The 15,099-nt window shown below is 61.3% G+C and overlaps 1 protein-coding gene across 2 annotated transcripts in view; it reads left to right on the forward strand.

Moving 5' to 3' along the window:
* SLC6A18 (solute carrier family 6 member 18) overlaps positions 1-15,099 on the forward strand; it is a 20,089-nt gene continuing 4,990 nt past the window's right edge. Inside the window, exons 1-11 of one of the 2 annotated variants that reach the window (XM_026019160.2) lie at positions 1-276; positions 4,725-4,865; positions 5,613-5,750; positions 6,294-6,475; positions 8,034-8,144; positions 8,885-8,997; positions 9,989-10,117; positions 11,615-11,771; positions 12,272-12,476; positions 12,831-12,990; positions 14,326-14,488. In XM_026019160.2, the coding sequence (XP_025874945.1) occupies positions 117-276; positions 4,725-4,865; positions 5,613-5,750; positions 6,294-6,475; positions 8,034-8,144; positions 8,885-8,997; positions 9,989-10,117; positions 11,615-11,771; positions 12,272-12,476; positions 12,831-12,990; positions 14,326-14,488 (1,659 nt within the window). In that variant the 5' untranslated portion in view covers positions 1-116. Of the gene's footprint in view, positions 277-4,724; positions 4,866-5,612; positions 5,751-6,293; positions 6,476-8,033; positions 8,283-8,884; positions 8,998-9,988; positions 10,118-11,614; positions 11,772-12,271; positions 12,477-12,830; positions 12,991-14,325; positions 14,489-15,099 lie in introns of both variants that reach the window. The other variant, XM_072752671.1, reaches the window with a different exon arrangement.

Here is a 15,099-nt window from a genome sequence, read left to right on the forward strand (position 1 = left end):
ACTGGTTTTCCTTTAAATAACGACAACGTACACGGAAGGGGGACCACTCGGGGCTCCCAAACCTCAGCGAAGGTCCCGGAGGGTCCCTGGAGCCCAGGCAGGAGCGAGTCACAGGCATGGCGTGCACTGTGGGGCCGGAGCCCCTGGGCGACGGTGGCGGGTCCAAGAGGCCCAAGTGGGACAACAAGCTGCAGTACCTTCTGAGCTGCATTGGGTTTGCCGTGGGCCTGGGCAACATCTGGAGGTTCCCGTACCTCTGCCAGACCTACGGGGGAGGTGAGCCGTCACCACGGGCTGGGGCACGGGTTGGCGTCTGGGGGACACACCGATTCTCCGTGGCCCAGGCACCTGTCCACTTGAAGTCCAGGCGGGGGGCATCCCGGCCTTCTGGGGCTCAGGGGACTTTCCAAACTGCACTTGGACTCAGCTCACTTTAGGTTTGCAGGGCACACAGGCCGGGCCACCTGCTCCCCAGTGTCCCTTCACAAGAGTCCATGGTGGTGCCAGCAAGCCTGCCCGCCCAACACCCGCTGCCCCACGGTACGTCCCCTGGGCTGGATTGGTCCTTTTCTGGGGTTGATCGGTGGGTCCCATGGGGTCTCCCTGTCAGGTCAACTTGCCTTCTAGCCTCTCTGTAGCCATGAGACTTGAGGGCCCCCTGAAAGTCCCAGGGGCAGTCTTCCTGCATCCACCAGGCCTCTGGCCGGAATGTGCATACGGTTTCCTTTGGGGGGGGGGGGTGGTGCGGCCCCACCGGGCACTGGTCAGAAATGGAAGCCTGTACGTGTGTGAGCTGCCCGCCACCTTCTCTGAAGGGGAGCCATCCTCCCCCTTCCAGGGCATGCAGTGGCCCTCCTGGTAGTGGCATGTGGGCAGTGGTCAGGCTGTGTTGGGGGAACACAGGCTGGGGACTTCGGGGGCATGTAGCCCGACCACCGTGGAGCAGACCAGGCGAGAGCACTGGAAGGTGCAGCTTCCCTGTTTGCAACAACACTGCTTCTTGAAAGTTTACTGTTGTTTTCCCGATCTTGAGAAGTTGGAGAAATGTGTCTTGGAACTGCTGCCCTAGAGGCATCAGAGCCACTCTGGGGCCAGGGGCTGGGCGGGCACCATGGGCTGTGGTCACCTGAGAATGCGAATCTCCGAGGCACACCACACCCCAGGCACCAGACAGAAGACCCAGATCACTCCCCGTGCTGCCCCCGGCATCAGGAGAGGCACGTCTGGGGGCGAAGCAGTGACCCCCATGCCAGTGGTCACTCCAGGTCAGTAAATGCCGCATTGACCAGAACCGGGTGGCCACTGCTCAGCACTGCGACTTGCTGGGACCTTCCTGGGACCGACCATTCCGGAACCCTCGTCGCCGTGGGCCGTGTGTGGGCACTGCCTGCCCGAGGGCCCTGGGGGCCAGGGTCAACCCGTCACGCCTGCGCTCAGGGCTTTGCGGGCCCTGCTGTTTAAACTCTTCTTGTAGGCCCTATTTCCGGGTGTGAGAGCCTTAGTGCAACATCATAAATACTCAAGTTTCAGAACTCACACTTGTCCTAGACAAGCACCTCCTCACGCGTGAAAATGACTTTTGGTCTCACTGCCCATGACCGACCGTTTTGATAAGAGGATGCAAGCAACAAGCAGATAACCCACCGCATCTTTATTCTGCACCAACTCGGGACCCCTGAGGGTGACTACTTCCTGCCTCCCTAGTGATTATTCGACTCTTAAGGAATGAGACTTAAAAGGCACCCCCGTGTCAGAGCCGGGAAACACTCAGGCGGCCCTTCAGGGGGGTCTGCTGCGGCTTCGGGTGAGCCGTCAGCGCCTGCGGTCGGGGCCGTGGACCCCAGGGCCTCCAGCACCTGCGGGGTCGAGGTTCCTGCCCGCGTCCACGGCAGGGCAGGCGGGGCACCCGTAAGTGGCCCCCGACGCCTGCACTGCCATGTTCTGACCTCAGTGTCCGTGGGCCCCACGGACGCAGCGGATTTGTGCAGGGAAAGGCACGTGGACGCCGTTACTGTGGTCTGACCGCAAATCCAGACGTCCGGCGGGGTGGGGCCTCTCACTCGTGGGCTGTGTCGTTCTGCATTGGCCGCGGCTGCCACACGGACGTCACAGCCAGGCTGTTGATCTCCACGGGAGACTCCCGGGGCTTTGCAGGCTTCGTGTCGGGTGTCTAGATCATCTGGGAGGCGCAGCCACCCTGGCAACTCCGGGTCGCCCCACCCGCAGAGACGGCTGGTTGCTCTCTGTCCTCTTTTGGGCTTCGGGACCATCTCGCTGATTCTCAGCAGCACCAGGTGTGCAGCAGACCCCGTCAGACCGGGCTTCTTGTCCTTGGCATCTTCTCAGTGGTCAGGACCCCGAACACGGCCTCCCACAGCCTGGGGCCGGCAGAGCGCAGGGTACTCACAGATCCACCGCGTGGGCATGCGCGCCGCGATCTGCACCCCTGCTCCATAGTCGGGCTGAGGGCAGGGCCAGAAGCAACACCTCTCGGCGTCTGACGCTGCATGTGGGAGGGTTTTGCCCACCCTGAGCCATCCCCCCAAGCCCAGCGCATGTTCCATCTGACCTTGCCAACCCTGCAGGTGAAGGCTGGCCCTCTTGCTGCCCCCACGGCAGGATCCAGTGTCGAGAAATGTTTCCCCGGATCCCCACTCCACTCCTCAGGCTCAGACACTTCTTAGCACGGCTCACAGCGAGGAGCCTACGTAGGTACCGGGACCTGGCGTCATAAAGAATATACAGCTCCAGGGCAGCCAGGGGTGGCCGTGGGAGCCACTCTGCCCTCCTGCGTGCTCATGGCTCCTGCGGAGCTTCCGTCCTGGATGCACGGCTCGTGGCATCACCAGCCTGGGAGAAATGCAGCCTCCGGGCCTCTCCCCAGCCCAGGGGCCGCGTGGGGCTCGCAGTTCCACCTCTCTAATCACGTGCCTGGGTCCTCCCGCAACCAGTGGCCCTCCTCCAAACTGGCTTGGTTTTTACCCAGGTCATGGTCCACACACTTTGGGGCTAGGGCTAAAATGCACCTAACACGCAGCGGCCGATGCTCTAGACCATGTGGCTTCTGTTTAAACCGCAGGGCTGCTTCCCCTTCTCTTGGCCTCGAGGAGTGGCAGGCTCGGCCACACCAGCTCAGTGACAGAGAAACCCCCATCTGCTCCTCTGGACTGCCCCTCTGGGTGCTCCCTGCCACGCTGACCTCAGCCAGCCCCTGGGGCCCCGCCTGGGCTCCTGCCCCGTCCTGCAGGCTGTGACCCTCCCCACAGTGCAGGGGATCCGTGGGTCCGACTTGGAGCCTGCATGCCTGTTCCAGACAGTGGGTCAAGTACCCAGGACCCAGAACCCCTGCCTGACAGGCAGGCACCCACACCCAGGCCGGTCCTCACCCTGCCACAGGTGTGTGCCCGAGGTCCAAGGGAGGCTGGGAGTCCACGCACCTGCAGAGGACCGATGACACAGTGTGGGAAGGGTGTGGGAAGGGCAGGCTAGGAGGCCTCCTACACTTGGGCCCTGGACCCCTGGCCTGTGAATGACCCATCTCCCTCCCAGGAGTGCCCTGAAGTGGTCCAGGCTATATCCGCCCCCCAGGTCCAAGCCCCTGTTCACAGGCCCCTGGTTGTCCCGGGGGTGTCAGGTGCGCCCACTGAGGCCGAGTCCCCCAAAATTCCACGTTGTTCTCTCATTTTGTGGTTTTGCCACTGCCTAGAAGACACCAACGGGCACTGTTTTGCCCCAAACCCTGGAGTTCCTTGCAGAAGCTAGTGTGGGCTGAGTGGCTACCTCAACTCAGCATCAAAACCTCAGATGGTGATGCAAAACTCAGAGATAGGCTGGCAGCTTGGCTCCCAGAGGCTGGGCCTGTGCTGTGCCAGCCAAGCTGGGAGACACTGGGAGACGCTGGGAGCACCATCAGGGGCCCACACCCATGTTGGTCAGTGCGGTTCCCTGGCCTGGCCGGCCATGCCGTGCAGCTGCAGGGATCAGTCCTGGAGCACCTAAAGGCCAGCGGGCCCATGGACTGCAGTTACCCAGACAAAAATGCAGCTCCTGATTGTATGGGGCCTGGGAGGGTGAGGCCGGTCAGGATGCCCTTCCCTCACAGTATGAGAAACACCCACAAGTCCCGTGGGACGTGGGCATCCACGTGGGACCCCTCAGGGATGTGGGCTCCAAGAGAGGCTGGGCCCCTCAGTCTTCACACCTGTGGCCTCATCTCCTGCTCCCTCCACCGCTGGCTCACTGAGCTGAAGGCTGAGCTCTCCCATCAGGCCCATGAGGCTGGTCAATGTGTGCTCCCTTGAGGGACCATGGAGCCCCCCACCGCACTGTGGCTACGGATGCCCTCCTCCCAGCACCCAGACGGTGGTGCAGAGGGGACACTCACGCTAAGGCACAGAGATGGGTCCCGGCCCCCACTCAGGCACACAACTCGAGAGACCACTTCAAACGTCACTGTCTCCAACATCCCTCTGGGAGCAGAGACCAGCCCCATGTCACAGGAGGGCCCGTAACCGGGGTTTGGCTGCTCCTGTCAGAACAAGGCTGTTCTTTGTTGCATGAAACCTGCCACCGAAGCATCACAAGGTGGGATTTGAACAGCAGCAAACCAGACACTGGATGTGCAGGCTCGTGTCCCCCTCTCAGGGCAGCCGAGGGCACCACTCCCCCAGCCAAGGCCTTACCAGGCAGTCAGTGACCATCTGCTGACCACTGTGTCTCTGCAGGGGCCTTCCTCATTCCCTACCTCATCGCCCTGGTCTTCGAGGGAATCCCGCTCTTCTACGTCGAGCTGGCCATCGGCCAGCGCCTGCGGAGAGGCAGCATCGGGGTGTGGACGGCCATCTCGCCCTACCTGGGTGGAGTGGGTAGGCTGCCTCCCTCTGACCCCTGCCCAGAGCTGTGGGGAGGGTAGAGGTCTGCAGGTCACGTGTGTGCTGCCTGTTAGCTCATTACACCAGCGCACCTGTGGTGGCTTCGGATCTGCTGAAGCGGGGCCGGGACGTATCAGTGCAGGGAGATACGCGTGGCAGCACCCCTGTGGGAGCTAACTGTGGCCGAGCTCTGAGCACACATCCCCTAGGAGGCCCTGTGCAGTTCCCCCAAAGCCCCAGGAGGGACCTGGGTGCCGGGTGCTGCGTGGGGTGGGCTCAGGGTGCAGGAGGAGGCAGCAAGCCCACTCCATGGAGCGGCAAGTTGTCCCAGGTCACCTGGGTGTTTGTCCCCCGGGCACTGAGCCCACATGTCCTGGGAGCTTGAGAATCAGGGCGGCCTGATGGCTGCAGTGCCGTGAGGTGGTGCTGCAGGGAGGGGGTCCGAGCAGTGAGCTGCAAGGTGGTGAGTACAAGGCCGTCCAGGAAGCCAGTGGAGCGGCAGACCTAGCCCAGCTGAGGACAGTGCCATGTGGCAGTGAAAACAATGCGTCTCCTTCGGTGATTGTGGCCTGATGCAGGCCTGTGGTGGGGCGGGAGGGGGAGGCCTGGGAGTGAGGGGGAGGGGGGCGGGGGGCCTGGGGGTGATGGGGAGGGAGAACAGGAGGTCTCGGGGGTGAGGGCGAGTAGGGGGCAGGCTGCTGAGTGTCTGGAGCTCTGTGCACCGGCCGTGCCTCTCCATAGGGCTGGGCTGTGTCACCGTGTCCTTCCTGGTCAGCTTGTACTACAACACTGTCCTGACGTGGGTGCTGTGGTATTTCCTCAACTCTTTCCAGTCCCCGCTCCCCTGGAGCTCCTGTCCACTGGATGTCAACCGCACAGGTAGTGCTCGGGCGGGAGGCTGGGTATCCTGCCCCCTGTGGGCCCTGATGGGCTCCCCCACACATCACCCCTGAAACCCTGTCCTCCTTACCCCACCATTTCTGAGCACTGATGGGCATGGGCCCTGACACCATGTGTGCCCCCAGCCCAGCTGTGTGCACATGTGCCCCTGCCACAGGCTTCAGCCAAGGAGGTCCTCACAGCACATGAAATAGCTATATTTGGCACTGGCTTGTACAACTGTGTTAAGCCTCCTTCCCCTCCTTCCCCTCCCACCTCCCAGCTCAACTAAGTTGAGCTGGGCACATTCTGAAGGAGACCACCCAGGGGCAGGTCTGGGCCTGGACGCTCTCCTCATTGGCCCTCCTGCCCCAGCTGCACACCCTGGACGGCGGCAGGCATGGGTCCCACCTGCTGTGCCTGGCACTCGGGCGGCATCCCTGGGCCAGGTCAGCCACAGGCTGCACTCCTGGTGGAGGTCCACAGAGTCCACACCCAGGACTGAGCCCCGTGAAGCCCCTGATGGGACCCTCCTGGTTCTAGGGTTTGAGTCCGAGTGCCAGGCCAGCAGTACCGTGAGCTACTTCTGGTACCGGCAGACACTGAACATCACAGCTGACATTAGCGACAGCGGCTTCATCCAGGGGCGGCTGCTGGCCTGCTTAGCCGCATCCTGGGCAGTTGTGTACCTGTGTGTCATCAGAGGCATTGAATCCACGGGGAAGGTGAGACCCTTGGGCAGACCCCACTGCCCAGCTCCCTCCAGCTCAGTGTTGGTGACCAGGGTCAGAGGCTCTACTGGGCGGGCACAGGCATGAAGATCATGCACTCTGCAGAGATGGGTACCTCTGCCTGACTACGCTCTGCTCAGATGCCAATGGGGAGGTTTTCTCTGTTCTTTTTCTTTTAACGTGTTTGGGTCTCTTTGTGTAAACTGTGTTCCTTCTACAAGGAACTTTTCTATCCATGCTGGCAGTCCCTGCTCTTGTGTAGCTGTTTAGACCATTTACGTTTAGTGTGACTACTAATCCAGGCTCAGTCTGCCATCCTGTCTCTGTTTCATATGGGTCCCCTCTGTTCCTATTCTCCCAGTTCCTGAGTGTTTCTTGTGACCATGCTCTACATTCTCTGCTGGCTTGTCAGCCATGGCTGTCCTGTCCTCGGGGTTGGGCTAGGGGTGTGGCCATCGGTCCCTCTGGGCGCAATGCTGCCCACAGGATGAGGCAGGAGACTGTCCCTCATGCAACACTGGCTTTCTGTGTTTTCCTGCCCCCAGCATACATTTTCCTGTAACGGGCTGTAAGTGGCAGACATGCTCCTGGAGTGTTTGCTTTAAACAGTTCCCTATCTTTTGAAGAGGCTCCAATGATGAGGAGCAATGTGTCCACAGTTACTCATGTGGCTTCTGTGCAGGGAGGACCAGGGGAGGCCTGGGCTTCTGACTTGAAAGCCTGCCTTCACCCTGCACCCTCTCATCTCCAGGCAAAGACAGGCCCCGTGCCACACACATCCTCCCTTCCAGCGTGTGTGACATGGCTCCATGCGTTTCCAGACCATGGCTCCGACACACGTTTGCAGTCCTTTTGCACAGATCCAGGCGTGTACATGTGCCTGCACATTTACTCAGTTGGTGTGTGAAGGTTATAGTTACATGAGGGTCTTTATACTTGGGAAGACCGGAATCACTGAATTAGACCAAAGCAACCATTAGGCCCAACAGGTCAGCCAAAAATTCCAAATGACCTGTGATGGAAGTCCCTAAATAGGCATCTGCAACTCCCAGTCAATCTGTACTTGGGGGCTTGCAGGGTGGCCATGAGGGAAAAGCATTATCTACGGATTGATTCTATGCAGACACCATGTGTGCAGACCCCTGGCCACATCTGACTGAGGGGACACTGGTCCTATGCTGGGGAGACAGGTGTGGGCAGGTGTGTGGCCCCAAGGCCCCCATGAAGTGGCCAGATGTGGGGAGGAGGAAGGGTGGTGCTGGGGGAGCATGGGTGTGGGTACGAGGGAAGCCCACTGGCCTGGGATGGTCAGCACCCACCACACAGACACAAAGGCATACATGAATCTGCTTGCGATCGTCCCCCGAGCCCCAGACCCTCAGAGCCTGACTGGAGCCCCCTCAGTTCTTGGTGCCCTGCACCCCTGCTCAGCTGGAATCCCACATGGGTGACAGGTCGCTGGCCGCTGAGGCGTTCAGACACACCTGCCTCTTTAAGGTTTTATACGGAGCATATACCAGTGAAAAGTCTAACAATTTGGTCTTTTTTAAAGGCAATTTATTTCACAGCCCTGTTCCCGTACCTGGTCCTGACAATTTTCCTTATCAGAGGACTCACCCTGCCCGGGGCGGTCGAAGGGTTAATCTACTTGTTCACGCCAGATGTAAGTTGGTTTGAAGTCCAGGCTCCAGGCTCCAGGGAAAACATGAGTCAGAGCCACAGCCCAGGCCAGCTTGCTCCATCCCCAGCCATGGGAATGGCCGTGAGACAGAGGCCAGGCCCCACCAGAGGCCGTGTGTGGGTAAGGGCAGGGAGGAGGTGGCATGGGTCTCAGGCAGGAGGCCAGGGTCAGAGGGGGACTTGGTTTGTAACATGCAGCCCACCAGGAGAGGAGCCATAAGACCCAGGGCCCACCCACTGGAGCTCACACCCTTCCTGGACCCTACCACTCTCTCTAGGACCCTACCACCCCCTGGGAGCTTCCAGGGCACCCGGCAGGAGGAAGGGAGCACTGGGTGTCCAGGAGGGTCTGCCTGGGGCCATCCCCAGCCACAGACACCAGGCACCGTGTCCCACCACAGGAGACCTTTCAGGTCACTCAGAGCCAGTGGATCTGAATGAAGCAGAATAAACACACCCAAGTCAAGCTGCTCAGACCCATTTCTCAGCCCCGAGGGGTCAGTCACCCTGAGTGTCCCGCGTGGATGGGAGCCGTGGGTTTGATGCATCACAGAACAGCAAGATCACACTTGCCGTGTGATCTGCTCTTCCGACGGTGCTTCCAAGCTGTTCATACCCCCTCCTGAGCATCGTCCCGAAGGAAGCTTTGGGAATGTTCTGGAGCTGTGGGCTCCACGGTGCATGTGGTCATCTGCTGCACAACAGGATTATGCGTCCTTCCAGGTGCAGATTCTCCAGAACCCCCGAGTGTGGCTGGACGCAGCCACGCAGATCTTCTTCTCACTGTCCCTGGCCTTCGGAGGACACATTGCTTTTGCAAGTTATAACCCACCCAGGTAGGGACAAGGCTTGGGGTAGTTCCTTCCAACTGAGGTGCTGAGCCTCCCGCCCTGAAGCTCCTAGGAGACACTCCTGGGAGATGCTCCTGGGAGAAGCCCAAAGCACTTGCACCGTCATGTCCTGTGTGCAGGAGAGTGACCAGCTGTGAACTTGTGACAGGAACAGATTGTGGGGATCCTACCAATGACTCCGTCATCTCCCCAAGGCTGTGGGGAGGGACCCCAAGACAGCTCCCAGCCTGTTCTGGAGTGGGAGAGCCCAGATAATGCCATCACCGGAGGCTGACACCGACCAGCAGGCCATGTGTGTCATGCACGGGGTCATAAAAGCAGAAATACAGGGTGTTTCAGGCTCCCTGGTCACTTAAGATGGACATGGAGCTCACACCTGCTGTGGGAGCCCCAGGAGTCTCAGGCATAAAGCACCACCTGTTACCAACCAGGCAGCTGCGAGCTCTGGGACCATCTGAACAAACGTGACCCTATGCAGTGGTCAGAACTTATCCCCCTCAGACATGCAGGGGTGGGGTGTGGGGGGTGGGCCCGGGATGCTCCACACGACTGCAACCAAGTGACCACCTCAGCCCACTCCAAGTAGCTTGCAGATCATCTCAGCAAAGCTTACTGTAGGCTCCATGATGCCCTACGCCTTTGCTGCCTGTGTCCAGGCAGGGGTGGAGGCTGACCACCCGCAGTCTCCAGCGGGCAGGGCAAGGAGGGTGTCAGTGGGGAGGGGTGGTCAGGGAGAGGTCAGCAGGGAGGGATGGTCAGGGAGAGATCAACGGGGAGGGATGGTCAGGGAGAGGTGGTCAGGGAGGGGTCAGTGGGGAGGGGACTGTGGAAGGGGATCCAAGGCCATCTTGAGACTACTGGGAGCAGCGCTGGTGCTGGGGGTCTTGGGTGTGGGGCTCGTGTGTGGGGCAGGGTGTCCCGGAAGGGGGCATGGAGGCAGACCTAAGCACAGAGGCGCTATGCATGTGTTTTCCAGGAACAACTGTGAGAAGGACGCAGTGACCATCGCCCTGGTCAACAGCATGACCTCCCTCTATGCCTCCATCGCCGTGTTCTCTGTCTTGGGATTCAAGGCAGCCAACGACCATGGGCGTTGCCTGGACAGGTGAGCACGGTGCCTGGGGCCTGAGGGCGAGCTGTCCACAGAGCATGGCCTCCAGATGATGCCCACAAATCACCTTTTATTTCCTGAGGGGCATGCGGTGGAGTGTCCAGAAGTTCATGTCCACCCGCAGCCCAAATGTGACCTGGTGTCGGCTGGGGGTGGGGATGTCTCTGGTCGCTGCTGGTTAAGAGGAGGTCCTATTGATGAGTGGCCCAATCCAGTGGCTCGTGTCCTTGCGGGAGACCCATGAGGGAGGCCCTGGATGAGGCAGAGGTTGGAAGGATGCGGCCAGGAGCCCAGTGGCGGGAAGCACCATCCCCTGAGCTCATGGGAGCGTGGCCCTGCCCACACTGCACCGTGGACCTCTGGCCCCAGAGCCAGGAGGATGAGTGTCCGTTTGCTCTAAGGTTTTCAGCCATAGTCACCTGCCACGACAGCCTGGGGCTCGGAGGCCATGGGGATGGTGTCAGTGGTGCGGCGCTGCTAAGGCTGTCCATTCTGGCCTGCAAATAGCCTGTCCGAGGTGGTTTGCCAGGCGGCCCCACAGACATGCACAGGCTCACCCCCTATGATGCTGCTGGAGGGCCTGGGCCCAGGGCAGCCCCCGTAGAACGACCGGCCCCCTGTCATGTTGGTGTCTAACAGCCCCAGTGACACCTTCTGTGAGCATGTTTGAGTCGTGCAGAGGGTGGAGGGGCAGTGGAGCGGCTGCACAGAACAGCCTGAGCTTGGGCCCTGGGGCAAGTGCACCCGCTGGAATGTTCCCGAGAGGCTGCAGCACCCACATGGTGAACTGTGAGATGCCCGCTAGGGAGCAGCAGGGGCAGCGCCCAGCTGTGGCCACTGAGCCTTGTGAGCAAGTGTGGCTCACGGCGACAGCAACAACCCAGGCCTACGTGAAGTGCTTCTGCTGCGTCGTCCCCGGGAGTTTCGGCCCGGCCGCCTCACGCGCAGGACCCAGGGCACGTCAGCGCAGTACTCGAGGCACATTTAAGCAGCAAATCACCTGCAAACAGCACAGATCTGCAAACACCGTGGCCTGAACAGACTGTGAGGGTCCCTGTGACAGGAGGAGGTGAATCCGGAGGGCTGAGTGTTGCCCACCAACCCGGGGCAGGCCGCTGACCACGCCAGAAGCACCACAAGTATTGATTTCGAGGTTACAAATCTCTTTCAGCAAGTAGGCAAAGTAACAAGCTCGGGAACGCCCCTGGGCGTGTGTTTGGGCCGCACTCGAACCAGTGAGCATCTGAGGGCGGTGGCAGGCAGATGGGGACCTGGTGCCGCTGATCTGCCCAAAACCCTCCCAGGGCACTGCCGGTGCGCAGTTGAGGAGGCCGGGGCCCACTGCCCACTGTGGGCCTCAGGGGCCGCCCCTCCAGGCGGGGTCCCTTCTGTCCCCGCAGCTGCCCATCCCTCCTGAGGGCCCTGCTGTCCTGCTGGGAGTCTCTGGGGTGCGGGGCGCCCAGCCTAGTGGACACTGGCCTGTCTCTGCAGAAACATCCTCCACCTCATCAATGCGTTCGATTTCCCCGACCAGAGCATCTCCAGGGACGACTACGCAGCCGTCCTCACGCACCTGAATACCTCCCAGCCCGAGAGGGTGGCCAGGCTCCATCTGGAGGCTTGCCACCTGGAAGACTTTCTGGATAAGGTACCCGGGGGGCCTGGCCCTGCTCCCGGCAGCTGCGAATCTCCTCCACGGACCTGGCCCAGGCTGGCCTGGGAGCCGTGAACGATGCCTCTAGGCCCACCGTTAGCCTCAGCTTGGCTGAGCTTCTAGAAAACCTGTGGCCTCAAATGCAATGTATCCCACAGTGCCCTGCCCAGGAGGCTGGGGGGCGGCCTGGCCCGGGAGACCAGGTGTCACCTGTGCACGGGACTGGGGTTGGGGGCAGTGTATGGGTCATGGAGCTGAGCTGTGGCCAGACCAGGTGGTGGCCCCAAGGATATGGGCTGATGCACCTGAGCCCCACCCCCCAGGCATATGGTCACCTGCTGGCCACGTGGCAGCAAAAGGGAAGAGGTTCCTCCTGCTTGGAGGTGCCGCTGTGGCTTGCTGTGTAGCCAAAACAGGCAGGGCTGCCACCCGGCCCTGGGGTGAGCCGGTCACTATGTCATAGCATGGGGCACGCTGGCACATGTGTGTTGCAGAGCGCCTCAGGCACGGGCCTGGCCTTCATCATCTTCACGGAGGCCATCCTCCACATGCCGGGGGCCCCCGGGTGGGCCGTGTTGTTCTTCGGGATGCTGTTCACCTTGGGCCTGTCCTCAATGTTTGGGAACATGGAGAGCATCATTACGCCGCTCCTGGACATGGGGCTTACGCACAGATCCATCCCCAAGGAGGTCCTGACGGGTGAGTGGACCCCAGGCCACTCCCTGTCCCACTGCCTCCTGGCCGCCCCTGTCCACGGGAGCCCCTGAGGAGGGCTGGGTCTGACCACCCCTCGGGGCTGGTCCCAGGGGCTCTGCAACCACTCAACATCCCTCGAGGGCCATCCTGGGAGACCCAGGGGCCACGCAGGGGCAGAGCAGGGGTCACTGCCAGCACTGCTCCCTGACGCCAAGTCCCCTCCTGCGCGTCTTCCTGCTTCTGGACACAGGGCTGGGCCATGGTGGGGAGAGCAGACCGGGAGACAGGTGCACCAGGCAGGGAGGGCCTGAGAAGCAGGGGGACCAGCTCGGCAACGGGGCGGCACTGTTCCTCCAGGGCTGGCCTGCCTGCTATGCTTCCTCTCGGCGATCTGCTTCACGCTGCAGTCGGGAAACTACTGGCTCGAGGTGTTTGACAACTACGCCGCCCCTCTCAACCTCATCATCTTTGCCTTCCTTGAGGTGGTCGGGGTCGCTTATGTTTACGGGCTGCAACGGTGAGTGTGCACCGCCCCCAGGTCCCCAGCCCTCTGCTCCCAGCACCCCCAAGACTGTGGTGCACATGTGTCAGGCAGCCACTCTCCTGGCAGCACGAGATGGCACGTGGCCATCAGAGCCCCTCCCCAGACTCAGGGCAGCTGCCCGGGCCCCCTGCCTGTGGGGATGGGCAGCACGATGGCCCATCTCCAGTTCGCAGGGTGGACTCCCCAAGTCCCAGGAGAAGTGGACACTGGGGCATCGGGGGGCTCACCCACCTTGACCCTGTCCCAGCAGCCTCTGAAAAGGCCCAACACTGGCCCTGCCCGTCCCCGCCTGACTGACCCACTGCACACCTGGACTCTGCACCCCACTTGTCACACCTGTCACTCACATCTGCAGTCACACCTGTCACACCTGCTCTCACCTGTCACTCACACTTGCCTTCACCTGACACTCACACCTGACACTCATATTTGTAACACTTGTGCTCACACCTGTCACCCCTACTTGTCACCCTTGCACTCACACCTATCAGTCTCACCTGTCAAACACCTGCTACTCCTGACCACAGCCCTGCTCAGATGGTCCTAGAAGTTGTGACCTCTGCCCGTATTCCCTGGGGGCCCTGGGAGGCTCCGAATGCCAGGCATTAACTGCTGTGCTGTGGGCCTGGGGCCAGAGGGCTTGTCCCAAGGTGGGACGCTGCTCACCTGGAGAGGCAGCACAGGGGCAGCCAGATGGTGCGGACCAGCCCAGCAACGTGCAGAGAAACAGCCCTGGGCACAACCAGCCACAGGGCATCAGGAGAAGACACATGAGGAGCTGAGGGAGGGGCTGTGAGGGGGGTCCTGTCCTCCTGCCCACTCCCAGGGTGTCAGCCATGGCCACTGCATGTCCTGGATCATCTTCATCCCTGTCCCAGGACCCTGTCTGGTGCTGGGCCTGACATCTCCTTCTCTCCCACAAGTAGGGCCTTGGGGGCTCCCCTTTCCCCACTCTCACACAGCAGCTGGAGCCTCCCTCAGGGAAACCCATAGGGCCTTCCTGGGGCATCTTGTACAGGATAGGGCTGGCCTCCCTGCTGGGGTCTGCAGAGGCTGGGAGCCCCTGGGAGCCCCTCCTGCCCAGCCCTCTTCCCCAGCTGGATGACCCGCTCGCTGGGGCCTTTCCCACATACCAACCAGGGGACCCGGGAGCACTCTCCCCAACGGCAGCCACTCAGAAAGGGGTGGGAGCAAAGGCCAGAGTGGCGGTGAGGGCCAGCCCTGGGGGCCCTCTCTTGGTGACACTGGATGAAGGCCGCTGGCTAAGTGGGCAGGTGGGAGAGCCTGAGCCCTGTGTTTCTGTGGCAGGTTCAGTGACGACATAGTGTGCATGACCGGGAGGCGACCTAGCCTCTACTGGCGGGTGACGTGGAAGGTTGTCAGCCCACTGCTGTTGCTGACCATTTTCGTGGCCTACATTGCTGTTCTGGTCTGGACGCCGCTGAGCTACAGGGCCTGGAACACCCAATACGTAGGTCCTCTGGGGGAGTGGGGGGCCACCTTGGGCCTGACCTGGCCCTTTCCTGTGCTGCCCAGGGTCCAGATGATGTCCCAAGTGACCTTGCAGGCTGCCTTTGCTGTGAGACCCAAGGCTGCCAGACCCCCAGTGTCCCCTGGGGGCACCAAAGCCAACTCTGGCCGGGACCTGGGGCAAGGCCTCAGTCAGTGGCAGGAGGACCACAGCAGTTTTCAGGTCCCTGGAGCAGCTCATACAGGGACATGGCCTTGAGCCAGACTTCCCATGGCCTGTGGGGCTGACTTGCAAGTGCCCACTCCTGGTCTGAGTTGAAGGAAGGTGTGTAGGGTGCATGTTGCTGACCCACCACTGAGCCTGGTTGGAAGAAAGGGAGCAGAGGCCGCTCTATGGTGCCAGCCTTTGTCCACTGGCCGTGCTCTAAGCTGCGTGGGCCCAGCCCACCTGCCACCCCACCTGGCCCCTCAGAACCTCATACGTGCCACTACCCCTCCTCGGGAGCATGGAGGGAATCCTGTTCCAAGTTCTGCTGAGCAAAGGGACTGGCTCCCATCGCCAGGGGCAGGCAAAGGATGAACGTGCCATATTTCTCAAGAGTTTTCATGAAT

This window comes from Vulpes vulpes, chromosome 3, assembly GCF_048418805.1.
Source record: "Vulpes vulpes isolate BD-2025 chromosome 3, VulVul3, whole genome shotgun sequence".
Classification (NCBI taxonomy): Eukaryota; Metazoa; Chordata; class Mammalia; order Carnivora; family Canidae; genus Vulpes; species Vulpes vulpes.